At 38.2% G+C, this 13300-nt stretch overlaps 1 protein-coding gene across 1 annotated transcript in view; it reads left to right on the top strand.

Annotated features, from left to right (window-relative positions):
• The window catches only part of cntn6 (contactin 6), an 87116-nt gene that overhangs the window by 71882 nt on the left and 1934 nt on the right, over positions 1-13300 (top strand). The window contains exons 13-22 of the mRNA XM_081379744.1: positions 218-390; positions 1677-1794; positions 2171-2329; positions 3127-3276; positions 4698-4768; positions 6249-6483; positions 6785-6900; positions 8442-8622; positions 10679-10791; positions 13117-13285. Of these exons, the coding sequence (XP_081235870.1) occupies positions 218-390; positions 1677-1794; positions 2171-2329; positions 3127-3276; positions 4698-4768; positions 6249-6483; positions 6785-6900; positions 8442-8622; positions 10679-10791; positions 13117-13285 (1485 nt within the window). The remainder of the gene's footprint in view (positions 1-217; positions 391-1676; positions 1795-2170; positions 2330-3126; positions 3277-4697; positions 4769-6248; positions 6484-6784; positions 6901-8441; positions 8623-10678; positions 10792-13116; positions 13286-13300) is intronic.

Below are 13300 nucleotides of genomic sequence, written 5' to 3'. Positions count from 1 at the left end.
ACCACTACCTCCCCGGGATATGATTTCAACCGCAAGCCACCCTTAGAACTATAAAAGCCCCCCAAGTCCTGTGTCCTGGAGCCAGAACATTTGGACTGTAGATTTCTTTTTACAACAAATCTAAAGTATTTTAAAGTAATGCATGTGAAAGTTTCACATGGTCCTTTTTTTCCCTTTGTCTCAATCTAAACTTTTTTTTTTTTTTTTTTTTTTACAGAACCAACCAAGATTACAGTCCCCCCTTTGAGTATGGATGGCACAGTGGGGGAGAGCATTGTCTTGCCTTGTGAAGTATCTAAAGACTCCACTCTACACCCCGTCTTCAAGTGGTTCTTCAACGGGAAACTCATTGATTTCAGCAGACATGATCACTTCTGGATGATTGGAGGGGTGCGTTTCTGTCCGTCATAATTCAAAGCTGTATTTCTGAATTACTGTAGCCTCGGATTCCTCTTTGAAAGAACTAGGGGTAGTGGAATGCGAGTGAGGAATGATTGAAATTTCTTGCCATTTAATCTTTTTTTTTTTTTTTAGCTCAGCTAGCAATGGAGGGAACCTGAGTACAAGCCCTTACGAAAATTAACCACTACAAATAAAACCAAAAAACCATGGTTATTATAGTTAAACCATGGTAACTACAAATGAACCATGGTTTTGCTACACTAACCATAGTTTAACCATGGTATTTGTTGTAAAACTGTGGTTATACAAATGGTACTCAATCAGCCAAAACACTATGGTTACTACACTTTTACTATAATAAAACCATGGTTGATTTCCGCTGCTCTCTGAACATAGAGGCACAAATCTGTCTGATTAAAGGATTTTTATCGCACACTGTTTAACACACAGTGAACGTCAAATAGCTATCCACAGGACCCACTCTCTGACTGTGTAGATCATCCAGCTTCTCAGGTTGTCAAGTATTGCTTTTGAGAACCTGGAGAGACCAATGATCAAATGCACAAATGGCTGACTCTCACTAACAACAGTAGGGTTGCTTGTTAAAGTGCAGGATCCTTATCTGAACTGAAGAGCCAATCAAATATGAGAGCAGATGGTCCTTTGCTACTTAATTGGCATGTGTTCCCTGATGTTTTTCAAATGTGTCATAACTACTGAAATGAAAATATGTTTGACTTCTGAGACCTAAAAAAGTACCACAGTATTACCATAACACTAGCGTTCAAAAGTTTGGGGTCAGTTAGAACAAATTTATACTTTTATTCAGCAAGAATGCTTTAAATAGTTCAAAAGTCTCAGTAAAGGAATCTATAATTTTCAAATAAATCCTGTTCTTTGAACTTTCTATTCATTAGTATCATGAAAAATCATGGTTTCCACAAAAATATTAAGCAGCACAACTGTTGTCAACTTCGGTAATAATAAAGAAATGTTTCTTGAAAATATTCTTCAAAATATATTAAAATATAAAATGTTAAATTAAAAATGTAATTATATTGATCAAATAAATGCAGCCTTGGTGAGCATAAGATATGTACAGTATGTTTTAAAAACATTTAAAAATCCTCAAACCTTTGAACAGTAAATTCCATAATACATGAATAAAGTGATGGATGGATGGATGGATGGATGGATGGATGGATGGATGGATGGATGGATGGATGGATGGATGGATGGATGGTAACTTTTTATATGATACTCTTTTTTTATAGGGATCTTCTGGGGATCTCATGATCAGAAACGTGCAGCTGAAGCACTCTGGGAAGTACGTCTGCATGGTGCATACAGCAGTGGATAGTGTGTCTGCAGCGGCAGACTTAATTGTTAGAGGTATGTGCGTCTTGCCTCGAGTAGGCTCTTTAGTATTCTACACTTTTCTGAGCATTTATCAAATCTAAATTAAAAAGGCCTTACAATTTTCCCTGCTATTTCTGTTGTATTCCGTGATTCAGCTCTTGAAGTAATGACTACAGGAGTATCTGAAATCAATGCATTAATTCCCTGCTTCGTGCTCTTTAGAACCTTTTGTATTTCCATCATCAAGTGAACGATCACTCTCCCTGGTTCTGAATATTAAACATGTCGGCTTTTGTGGGCAGACTTGTCTCACATCGCAAGGTACTTGGTCACCTTGCTGTGCCCTTCTCTGATGAGAATACACAGCAAGTTTGAGTCCTTTTTGTCTCTTTAACGGCGGTGTTGTCAGGGCCCCCTGGTGCTCCAGTGGGTGTGTTGGTGGGGGACGTTACAGACAGGACTGCTCAGCTCTCGTGGGGCCCCGGACCTGACAACCACAGTCCCGTTACCCTCTACATCGTGCAAGCCAGGACCCCTTTCTCTATCGGATGGCAGGCAGTCAAAACCGGTATAGAAATCTGCAGTACTTTCTCGTAGAATCAGTTTTTACACTGTCCGGCAAAAAAAATTCGCTGATTGGATTTAAAAAGGCAAATGCTGAAGAGTCAGTGATTGGATCATTATTGCAGTGATTATAATGTTTCTAGCATGTTATATGTTTGACAACTGTTCTTCTAACCCTAACTGATGGAGTGTGTAGCTTTTCATTTCTTAAACAACCATGTAGGAAGACACATCATGGCCCTATTCCAGGGTGAAAATGTCAAGATTCATCAGGCTCAGATTGTGAAAGAATGGTTGGAGGGAGCATGAAGAACAATTTTCCCACTTGAATTGGTATACCTCTGAGTCCAGACCTTAAATTCATTGAAAGTCTTTGGGATGTGCTGGAGGAGACTTTACAGAGTGCTTGACTCTTGCATTGTCAATACAAGATCTTGACCAAAAATGTATGCATGGAAATGCTCTTGATGGAAATAACATCACAACATTTATTTATAAACATAATAATCACTACAATAAAAATCCAGTCATTTAAATCCAAACAGTATTTTTTTTTGTCCGGACAGTGTATAATAGAAATATAAGCAACTGTTCATATGTTTTATACTGTGTTTTTTTTTTTTTTTTTTTGAGTGAGTCACTTAATTGTGATTCATGCAAATGCTTTTTTTAAATGCACTCTAAAAGATAAAAAAAGAAACCGGCAATTGTCAAGATAGACCAAAATAATTATGCTAGGCTACTCATTTGTGCAGATGGGCATTGATGTGTTTTTCCATTCCAAATTTTCTTTAATCCTAGTTCCTGATTCTGTGCCTGGACAGATGATTCATGCGACGGCAGTGAATCTAAATCCGTGGGTAGATTATGAATTTAGAGTTGTGGCTATCAACGGCGTGGGGGTTGGGGAACCCAGCGTGCCATCCAAACCTGTTCGCACCAAAGCTGCAGGTATGCGCCCATCCCTCCTGATACCATATCTGTCATCTCTAATACATCAGGAAGGAGAAATGTAATTTAATTCTATAATTAGTTTAAATCACCGGGAGTGACTCCTCGTAATAGAGATCAGCCATGAGAAATAAACACTCGAGCATTCACAGAGGTTTTCCTGGGAACAACCAAATTGCTAAATAATTAGGTCACAAATTAAGTGTGCAGAAATCGGACTGGCATCACAGAAGGTTCACTCATTTAAAACCGCAAGAAAATGTAGTTGCATGGAAATTTAGGGCAAAATAAAGTGTAGCTATATTATTTAAGGCAAGGCCCAAACCTGCTGCACCCTGGTCATTAGCGATCAGAAAATACAGCTATCAATAATTCATGTCAACACCAACAAAAATTGTGTGGACTTCTCACGAATTCTATGAGGCAGTAACACACGAAAGGCGCTATTTTAAGCTCAGGTACCGTGTGCAACTGCTTCGATCACTGACATGCAAACAGCTGTTTCCTTCAGATCCCAACCATTCAGCAAATTAAACTTAGTTCACACAGCATCTACATTTGCCAGGATTGTACACTATTTAACAGCAATGTCTTAAAATAAAATACTGTAGAAACTGTGAAAATCAAGGATATAGGTCATTTTCTCCCGTAATTACTGAAAAAAATGACTATATTGCATTACGGGAAGATAGTGTAAATAGTTATGTAGTGTAAATGGGTATAATTAGAGTTATTAATTTTCCCTTTGGCTGGAGAATTGGCCATTATTTACTTTTAATTAATTTGCTCCCAGCCAGAGTAAATGTGTTACAATAGAACACAATTGTCTTTCCTGTTTACACTGTGAGATAATATGAAATATTTAGTGACTGACTCTTAATTTAACTCGCAAGCTACACTATATACATATAGATACATCATATTATAAATTATAGAAAAAATATTACAAAAAAAACAGATATCAATATATGTCACCAAAGATCTATGCAAAACAATAAAATAAACTTTATTATATTACAAAGCAATTATCATAGAGTGACATAAACAACAACCACATAGTGAAATCTTAATTAACATTTTTAAACCAGCCTGAACTGGTTTGGTTTGCTAGTCTTATCTGGTTTAAGCAGGTCTAACTGGTCTCCTAGTCAGGCCAGCTGGTTGGACCAGCTATAAAAGTGCAAAAAAAGAGAGAAAAAACCTGGCTGGGAGACATGCTAAGACCATCTTTCAGCAGGAAACTAAAAATTCTACAGGTTATTACATTCTACCTCATCCAAAATCTTTGAAGCATTTTGAAAAGAGCCTTGAGCCGCTGCTCAGGAAGAGGAAGTGTTCGGATTTGCAGCCAATCCCACAGGTATAAAACCCGTTTTCTTCTGTTATGCTGTCTGTTCTCTGTTCTCTGTTCTGGCTCATAGATCCTGAAGTCGCCCCAGCTAACGTGAGTGGAGGTGGAGGCAACCGAGGCGAACTCGTGATTGTTTGGGAGGTGAGCTCAGCGTCTTTATTGTGACAGGAGCATTTTCAAATAAGTCTTCTCTGATGAATCGGATTCTGAGGGAATTCTCCACGGTGACGTGGTTTAAATTAGACAAGGTTTAATTAAAAGGCAGTGCTGTCGTCTTTGCTCTTTGCCTCGGTGGGATTGCTCCCTCTGGTATGTAAATCATAATGAAGACGCAGATATGAGACAGCTTTCACACCAGTAAATCTGAAATGACAATGTTTATCAATGGCTTTCTTGTAATCTTACCGGCTGTCACGACAGATATTCAGCGGCGTGTTTAAATACAGTATTACTTTCCAAATACACCACATTTTTCACTAAGTCCAGGGGTTTCTTGACTGACACAGTAGTGCTTAAATTTGTCAACTAAATTTACTTGCATTCAATGGATTTCAGATTATGTTGACAACAATGTAAACCTACCACGGAAAATTGCTTGTCAACTTGCAGTAATGTAACGTCATGTCAGCTGAATGATTTTGCTTTAATGCATTAATGCATTATTGCTCCTACTTTGAACAACCCCCTAACCCTGTGAAACATTGCCTTTGTAAATCATCCCGCACCGTTTGTTTAATAGGCATGAGTGACAGGAGAATAGGAAAGCAGTGCGCATTTTAATTTTTTGTGCTTATAATGCTAAAATTACTCTGTTAGCTTTGGATTTTGAATTTGAGTGGTTCAGCGGCGCTACAAGAATAGAATGCTTACAGAATGAAACAGTCAGGTACCGGACTCAAAAATAGCATTCATTTTCTCCATGGAGGAACTGGCTTTGAACGATAACTTAAACCTTTAAAGACAAACATACTGCGAGCTACAAGGTTGTTAATTGAAGTTTAACAATTTGGAGAAAAACTACATTCTACAAAAAATCTCCAGCAATCAAAAAATCAAAGCAAGCAAATAGCACCAAAAGAACTCTTTAGCGCCCACCCGCTTCCATGAAGCATTGATAATGATGTATATATGAGCAATATCACACACGAGTACCCATGCGATATGGATGTAAATCAGCATGGTTGTGATTTGGCCGAAGACATGGCTACGGGATCTAAATAAATACATTCTCGCCTAAAAACGTTTAAAACTGCATTCTGTGACACAATAGCAGTAGTATTTGTAAATTTATGGTGGTCGTCCGCCATGACACTCTCTGTGAGAAATGTTGCAAGGGGAGTGATACAAAAAGGTTAAACGGTTCCAGTGCTGATACTGGGGGAATATCGCACGGCTGGAAAAGGCTCTCGGCCAATCAGATTCGAGAACCAGAATGAACTGTTTCACAAACTCTGTGTGTGTGTATATATATATATATATATATATATATATATATATATACATATATATAACGTCTGCCAATTTCTTATATGTATAAGCACTGAGTGATTCAGGAACAAAACAAGTAACTTTCATTGAATCGTGTGACATTATGTTTGATTCTCAACTTCTTTTCTCACAGTCTTTGCCGGAGGAGCTACAAAATGGAGAAAAGTTTGGTTATGTGGTGGCATTTCGTCCGCTTGGCACTACCACATGGAAACAGAGCGTGCTGGCCTCGGCTGATGCATCACGATATGTTTATAAAAATGACACTTTTCCACCACTCACACGGTTTGAAGTAAAAGTCGGCGTCTACAACGACATCGGAGAGGGACCGTTTAGCCCGGTGGTTGTTGTATATTCAGCAGATGAAGGTTAATATGCTTGTATTCTGTGCTGATTGTATGCAAATTGTGCAAGGACATTATTGGACATCATTTAAGAATGACAAAGTTGATGGATGCATTGCAATTTTTAATTACACTCCCTCTACAGCTGTGTTAGTGCACTTTGATGGTAATTTCTTTATTCGCAAGTGTGCTAACACCACAATTAGTTCTTGCAAACAGGTGGTACATTTAAGCACTAAAATCCTGTAAACTGTCTGTTCTCATTAGCTGTTGTTTTTTTCCATTCCTTTCCACTTGTTCTTGAAATGGCTGACCTCACTTACAGAACCCTCTGTAGCTCCTCCAAGAGTCTGGGCCCGCACTCTGTCCGCGTCTGAGATCGAGGTATTCTGGGAACCGGTCCACCAAAGCGGCAGCAAAGGACGGATAACCGGCTATGAGGTACGTAATCACCATAAATGGAGGAAGGGAAAAAAGAGACTCTGACCTCAGTCTGCATCACCTCAATCAGATTCCGTAATGTATGCACTGTGCTGATGGCAGGGTGTGCAATTTCCTGTTCCCCAACAAGAGTCTGCGATTCCCCCGGCCACATTTTTCATAATCTCATCTGCAGAATGAAGAGGTCTTCTCACAGCTGGTCCTGTCTCCCGGGGAGCGCCAATACCCAGGCTTTCTGGGCACTTCTATAAATCACCTTTCAGATGTGTGGACATCATACATCAATTCCCCCTCCTGCAAACACTTCAGCTGCTAGGTCGTTTCTCACTGCGTGAGAAACCCACAGGATTCTGCCCATTTCTCTCCTTCCAACCCGAACGAGCCTTCCGCGAGAAATCCCAGGTCACGCGGTTGCTCCGTGGTGAAACCACAAAGTCGTTCACAGCTTCGGGTAGTAAAAAGAGCACATGAAAATCCACAAATACTTTTCAGAGTCCCTTGCTGCAGTCTGCAGATGTTTATTGAACGCAGTAAAAAAAGAAACCGAGCCACAGTGACTTTGTCACCGTTCATAGTGTATTGAACCCTAATGCAGGAACAAAAATGACATTCCTCTCAAGTCAATTTCTTAGCTGCGAGGTTGGAAGCACACTTACTCAAGCAGAAACATAACGCTCATTCAATTCATTAAAAAGATTGTGTGTATATACAGTATTTTTCGGATAAGTCATAAAATATAAATATACGTTTTTCGGATCAATTTAAGTCAGTTTTTTTATCATATGAAACGTGATGTGATTTTTATAATGCAATTAGCATAACACAAAACATGCGTAAAGCGCACTTTTGGATTTCTGCCGATTGAGAGAAGTACGTTTGCCTGAGTTTATTTTTAAAGCGCATTTCCCACACGCCAGTAGTTTCAGTTTAAATAAATGTGTTTATGCTTATTGTTTATAATACATTTTGTTTATAATGAGTGCAACTTTAATTAGTTTGTTTTATACTCATATTTTTCACTACTGTTCTGAATTCAGTAAAAAAATTACGAATTTGTTGTGAAGTGAGGGGGAACTAAAACACATGCTTGTAAGCGGTTTGTTTTATTTACAGTATTTCTGACTGTTGATTTGTACATTTTTATTGTGTGTGTGTGTAATTTAGTGTAATTTAATTTGAAAGAAAATAACACAACAAAACAAAAACATAACTAATCATGCCCCTGACCTGCACATGCATTTCATAAGCATCATTTCCCAATCATATGAGCACTTCAAGTACCAACGGCTGGATGGAGAACTTTGATTAATTATTCATATAATTTGTAATCAATTCAAAGCCCAGATTTTTATGATTTAGAGGACGTCACACTGAATGCGCTATTTGTCCATTGTTTTCCAATGTAAACACACTAGACTAGTTAAAAGAAGTTCAACTGTAAAAAAAAAGCATCTCTAGACTTTGCGCAACATTCCGCTGATCTGCGTCTCTGTGTGAACCGGCCCTTACTGTCTCTTTAAATATAACCTTTACTATTACAGGTGCAGTGGTTGGAGGATGGGTCACCAGAAAGCGATGCAGAGAGGGTAAGGGTCACGGAAAGCTCAGTCAATATCACAGGTCTGAAGGGAAGCACGATCTATCTGATGTCAGTCAGAGCGCACAACAGCGCTGGCACCGGGCCCTCCAGCGCCCCCATCAGCATCACCACCAAGAAGCCACGTAAGTCATATAGTTGTTAAACGATTGATTTCTACTGAAACAAAGTAAATGAGTAGTTGACAAAACGCATTTGTGGAAGTTGACATTTCCTGCATTGGTGGAATGAGTCCTGTATTTGTTATGCATGTAGCTTTTCTGACATACTAGTATAGAAAGTATCGAGTATAGTCTATAGAAGCAGTGGGGCCAGTGCCCTGGGGCCTCAGACTTCCAGGGGCCTCCAAACTGGGTGCCCAAGACTGGCAAAGGAAGCTGTACGGCAGGCACCTTACCACATACAGTGCAAGTGAAGGCCCTCAGGCTGCACATACAGCGTACACGGACAGCTAGAGCACGCCAGATAGTATGTATATATATATAAAAATGGATATATACTGTATATACCATTATCAATTAATGTAGAATAAGGGGTCTGCCACTAAATGAGTAGAGTGGAACTTCAAAGATGTGAGATTAGAGGCCTGACAGGATCATAATCCGACCCTGTTAAACTCTTAGTGGGGTGTTTTCAACACTATGAGAGATTAAGGTGGGCTCTGTTAAACTACCGTTGCTAAATAGGCTCATTATCTGATGCCAATAATCAAGAACAAAACACTGTGTTTAACTGAGCCAGAAACTGATCAGATAAACTATGACATTACTATGGAGGGAGTCTTATGGCTATTTTCAGCTAATAGACTGAGCGTACAATTAAAGGTCGCTTTAAAATAAAGAGCTTAACAGATCTCTTTCTTTGTGTTGGAGCAGATAGGCGATTGTTCTTTTTCCTTTTTTACGGTAGATTCTCTGAATAAGCATTCTGTGATAGCGCAGACCACTGTTATGATCGAGTATAGTTATCATAATAGCATGTATTGTAGACTCGGTGGGCTGAGTATCATAAGTTAAATTGCTTCAAATTACAATATCTATTATCCTCAATTTTTTAAAGCATGAATGCCGGGTGCACAACGTCCTAGCCATGAAATTTTATGAGAAAGGAGATCAGATTTTCCCTGGTTAGGTGTTCTATTGTTCTATTTAAACTATGTTTAAATTCCTCAATTACTGTGAAAAGTCGTTCAGTGAAAGATGTTTTCTGAATTGTTTGAGTGAGCTCATGACCGGACAGTGGCAAACACAACATTTATACAATTGCTCCTAAGCAACCCTACATCAGGGGCAACTATTTTACTGTTATGGAGTTTGGGAAATAAAGGATAAAAGGACACACTGACATTCAAGCAGTCTGTCACATCAGAAGATTGAAAATTGCAATATTACAACAATATTACAAGTTTTTAAAAATGTTTCTTTTTTATTCTTTTTGAACTCTGCTAAGTCGCATAAAATGGATTCAATCTAATTTCTTTTGTGTCACAATTCTGATGTTATGTAAAGAAATGTTGGCCTTAAAGGGGTAATTCAACCTAAAAAGAAATTTCTGGTGTTATTTACTCACCCTCATGTTGTGCCAAACTTATATTACTTTTTTTCTTCTGTGGAACAAAAAAATAATGTCTACTCAGATTTGTTGTCTTACTATGAAAGTGGATGGGGACCAGGTCCTGTCAAGCTCCTAAGAGATGAAAGCATAATAAAAGTAGTCAATACAGCTCATTTACCATTCAAAAAAATCTTAAGAATCCACACAATTGCTCTGTATGATTAATAAACAAACATTTAAGTTGTGTTTTCACAGCCATGGCCACCATTCACTGTCATTGTATGGAAAAGAGCAGCTTGGACATTCTGTTACAGGATTCGAAAGACATGAGTGTGAATGAATGATCACAGAATTTACAGCTTTGTTTGATATATTCCTTTTAATGTTCTGCGTAATGTTTCATTGTTTCATAGCAGTTTTTTTTTTGCTGCTTGCTACATAAAAAATACTCTTAAGGTTCCATTTATAGTCCAGCTAATTTAAAGTGAGAGGAATCCGTGCCACTTTCTTAAATTTAAGTGATACCTCAGCTGCTGATTGTAAAGATTGCAAAATCTAACCAGGAGATGTTGTTCGCTTCAATTACACAGGTTGGAAGTAAATCAGAATATGATTTATGTCTTTTAGCTCCAAGTCAAGCCCCAGGGAACATTGAGTGGAACCTGACCAACTCAAAGGTCTTTCTGAACTGGGAACATGTAAAGGCGATGGACAATGAATCAGAAGTAACAGGCTACAAGGTAATCTGTTTTTTTTTCCGCTCTCGCTCTTCTGTTTCTTTGCTGATAAACATGCTGTATCAGTGTGCCACATAAGCTGGTGTTTCACATAAAACAACTTAGAGATAAATGACTGAGAACATTACCTTTGAAAGCTGCATTATATACTGTTTTTTCATTTCACTTTTTTATTTTGAGGTGCTAGTGAAGCCTTTCCAGATACGCTCATGCAACTTCCTTTGAACTTCTTATTTGAAGTGCAAACCATTTTGCATGACATTGTATTTAATGGCAGTTTTAAGTGACAACTGGTTATGTACAGCATTTTTAGTTACTAAAGACATTTTGCATACCATTACATACCATATGAAACCTTAACAAATTGTCACCTTCCTAAAATAATTGCCCAAGTAATTTTTTCAGGTTTCTCAGAAAACACAAAAAACTGAACCTAACTTCAGAGGTTGAGTAGATTTTCGTTCTTCTTGATGCAGCTGCCATCTTGAAAAGCTTGTAAAATTGCCTAAGTCTCATTGTCTTTTGACTTAAAACGGCCTAAGTCTCACTTTTGACATAGGCCATTATACTACAGGGGTAGAATGGCATGATCTGTTCAACTGAGCATGTGGGCGATTTTACCAGAGGTGACCAGCATCATGAGGAGATGACCTATGCAAAAAAAGTATTTTTGTCAAAAAATTACTTAGGCAATTATTTTAGGAAGGTGACCAACCTTGCTGTAAATGGTTACCGGCCGTTTTGCACTGTTCATTTCAGAGCTGTTTAAATGTCATCTTGCGTGAGATTGGTCAAAACAGATCAAATTAGCATAAACGGTAGCCTATAGTAAGAGCCCGCAGAGGCCATTCTCTCTCCTTTTTGCTAGCAAAACTTTTTCGCTTTTCGCAAGACCCTTTAGCAAATAGTATAAACCATAAATTGTGAAAGTGAATGGATTAAAGCAAATATCTGACTAGACATTAAATGTTAAGGGTTTTTTTTGGGGGGGGGGGGGTTGGTCTAGATTTGATTTGCCCTTTAGTATAATCTTTTTATTTTTTTCTAATTGAATTTCCACAATAAAGCACTCAAGGTCATGGATACAGTTCAGAAACATCTTCTTCAAACTCCTGCTGCGCTCAAAACTGAAGTCATCTGTAGCAGTAGTTCATACAGAATGTTCAGAAAGAGGATTAAAAATTGTCCGATGTGATTCATTTCTTTTGAGCAAATTAATTTGCTCCAGCGTTCTGCCAGCTAATTGACGACGGCCTCTCTGAAATGTAGACTAGAGGTTTGTCGGGTCGGCGAACAGCTGGGCGGCTCTGATGCTATCCTCCATCTGGAGCTACGAGCTTAGCGACTCCTCACCAAAGACACCATTCATTTGCAATCCTAACCGTCCGCTGTGAGGCACCAGCAGAATAATGCAATCAATAATCATAAATTCTCTAGTCTGTGTGAGCAAGAAAGAATATCAGTTTGGTGGTTATTTGTTTTGCTGTCAATCTAAAAAAAGAAATTTAAATGAAAAATGGATTGTAAAACCTATTTTTTTCACAGCGAGATATGTCAGCAAACATTCTAATCCTCCCACTAGAAATCAATTTGAAATTTGAAATTGATAACGATTTTTTAATTTGTATTCCCTCTTTTACCTGGGTTTTGGAGATTGCATGGAGACGGTGGGAAATATTAATAACAGACTTTCATGCACTTTTCAGTGCTGCTGTTGGCTTTTTTTTAGGGAAAATGTAAAAACCCAATTACAAAATATGTTTTAAATGTGAGGGAAGAACACTAAAGTTTAATGAAAATAAATTAAAAAAGGCAAACTACAGCTACAGGTTATATGTTACTATGCAAAACAAAAAGCTCACAGGAAAAAGCACAAGCTCACTACCGTATAATCAGTTGGTCAAAACCTGGCTAAAAATTATTTCCAAATTATATTGCATTCTCAAATAAAACAATTGACTTTAAGCATAACTATGCAATATGCTTTCAAAATCTTTAACAACTTTTTAATAATATTTCAATAAAAGGTGAAGATACTTTAGGCTACTACTCTATTGCACTCCAAAAGTGAGCGTTTTATAATTTGTTTTCTATTGCAAAAAAGATAGTTTTATAAATTTACAAACATGACTTATTTTTGTGAAATGTTAAGTGTGCTCATGCTATTTTTCTTCACAATAAATGCTACTTTCATGTCATCATATTTCAGCATTTTTTGTGTTCAAATACGTTTTGTGGCCGCTGTACGGCACGAAATATCCTTCTTGTGAATTATTTGTTTATTTTTGAGTATTTCTGCATCTCACTGACCCACTTTCTCCCACGTAGGTTGTATATCGTCAAAACTGGCACAGGGGAAGCAGCGTAGTGGAGACCAACAGGACGTCCGTGGAGCTTCAGGTGCCGTCAGAAGAAGACCTGCTCGTTCAGATCAAAGCCCTGAGTGACGGAGGAGACGGCAGCAGCAGCAGCCCTATACGGATACCTAAGATGTCAAGTAAGGCTTCATGTG

The sequence above is a fragment of the Scardinius erythrophthalmus genome (genome assembly GCF_964197995.2).
Source record: "Scardinius erythrophthalmus genome assembly, chromosome: 12".
NCBI lineage: Eukaryota > Metazoa > Chordata > Actinopteri > Cypriniformes > Leuciscidae > Scardinius > Scardinius erythrophthalmus.
Note: the sequence above shows the minus strand (reverse complement) of the source record. Positions and strands in the feature narration are given on the sequence as shown.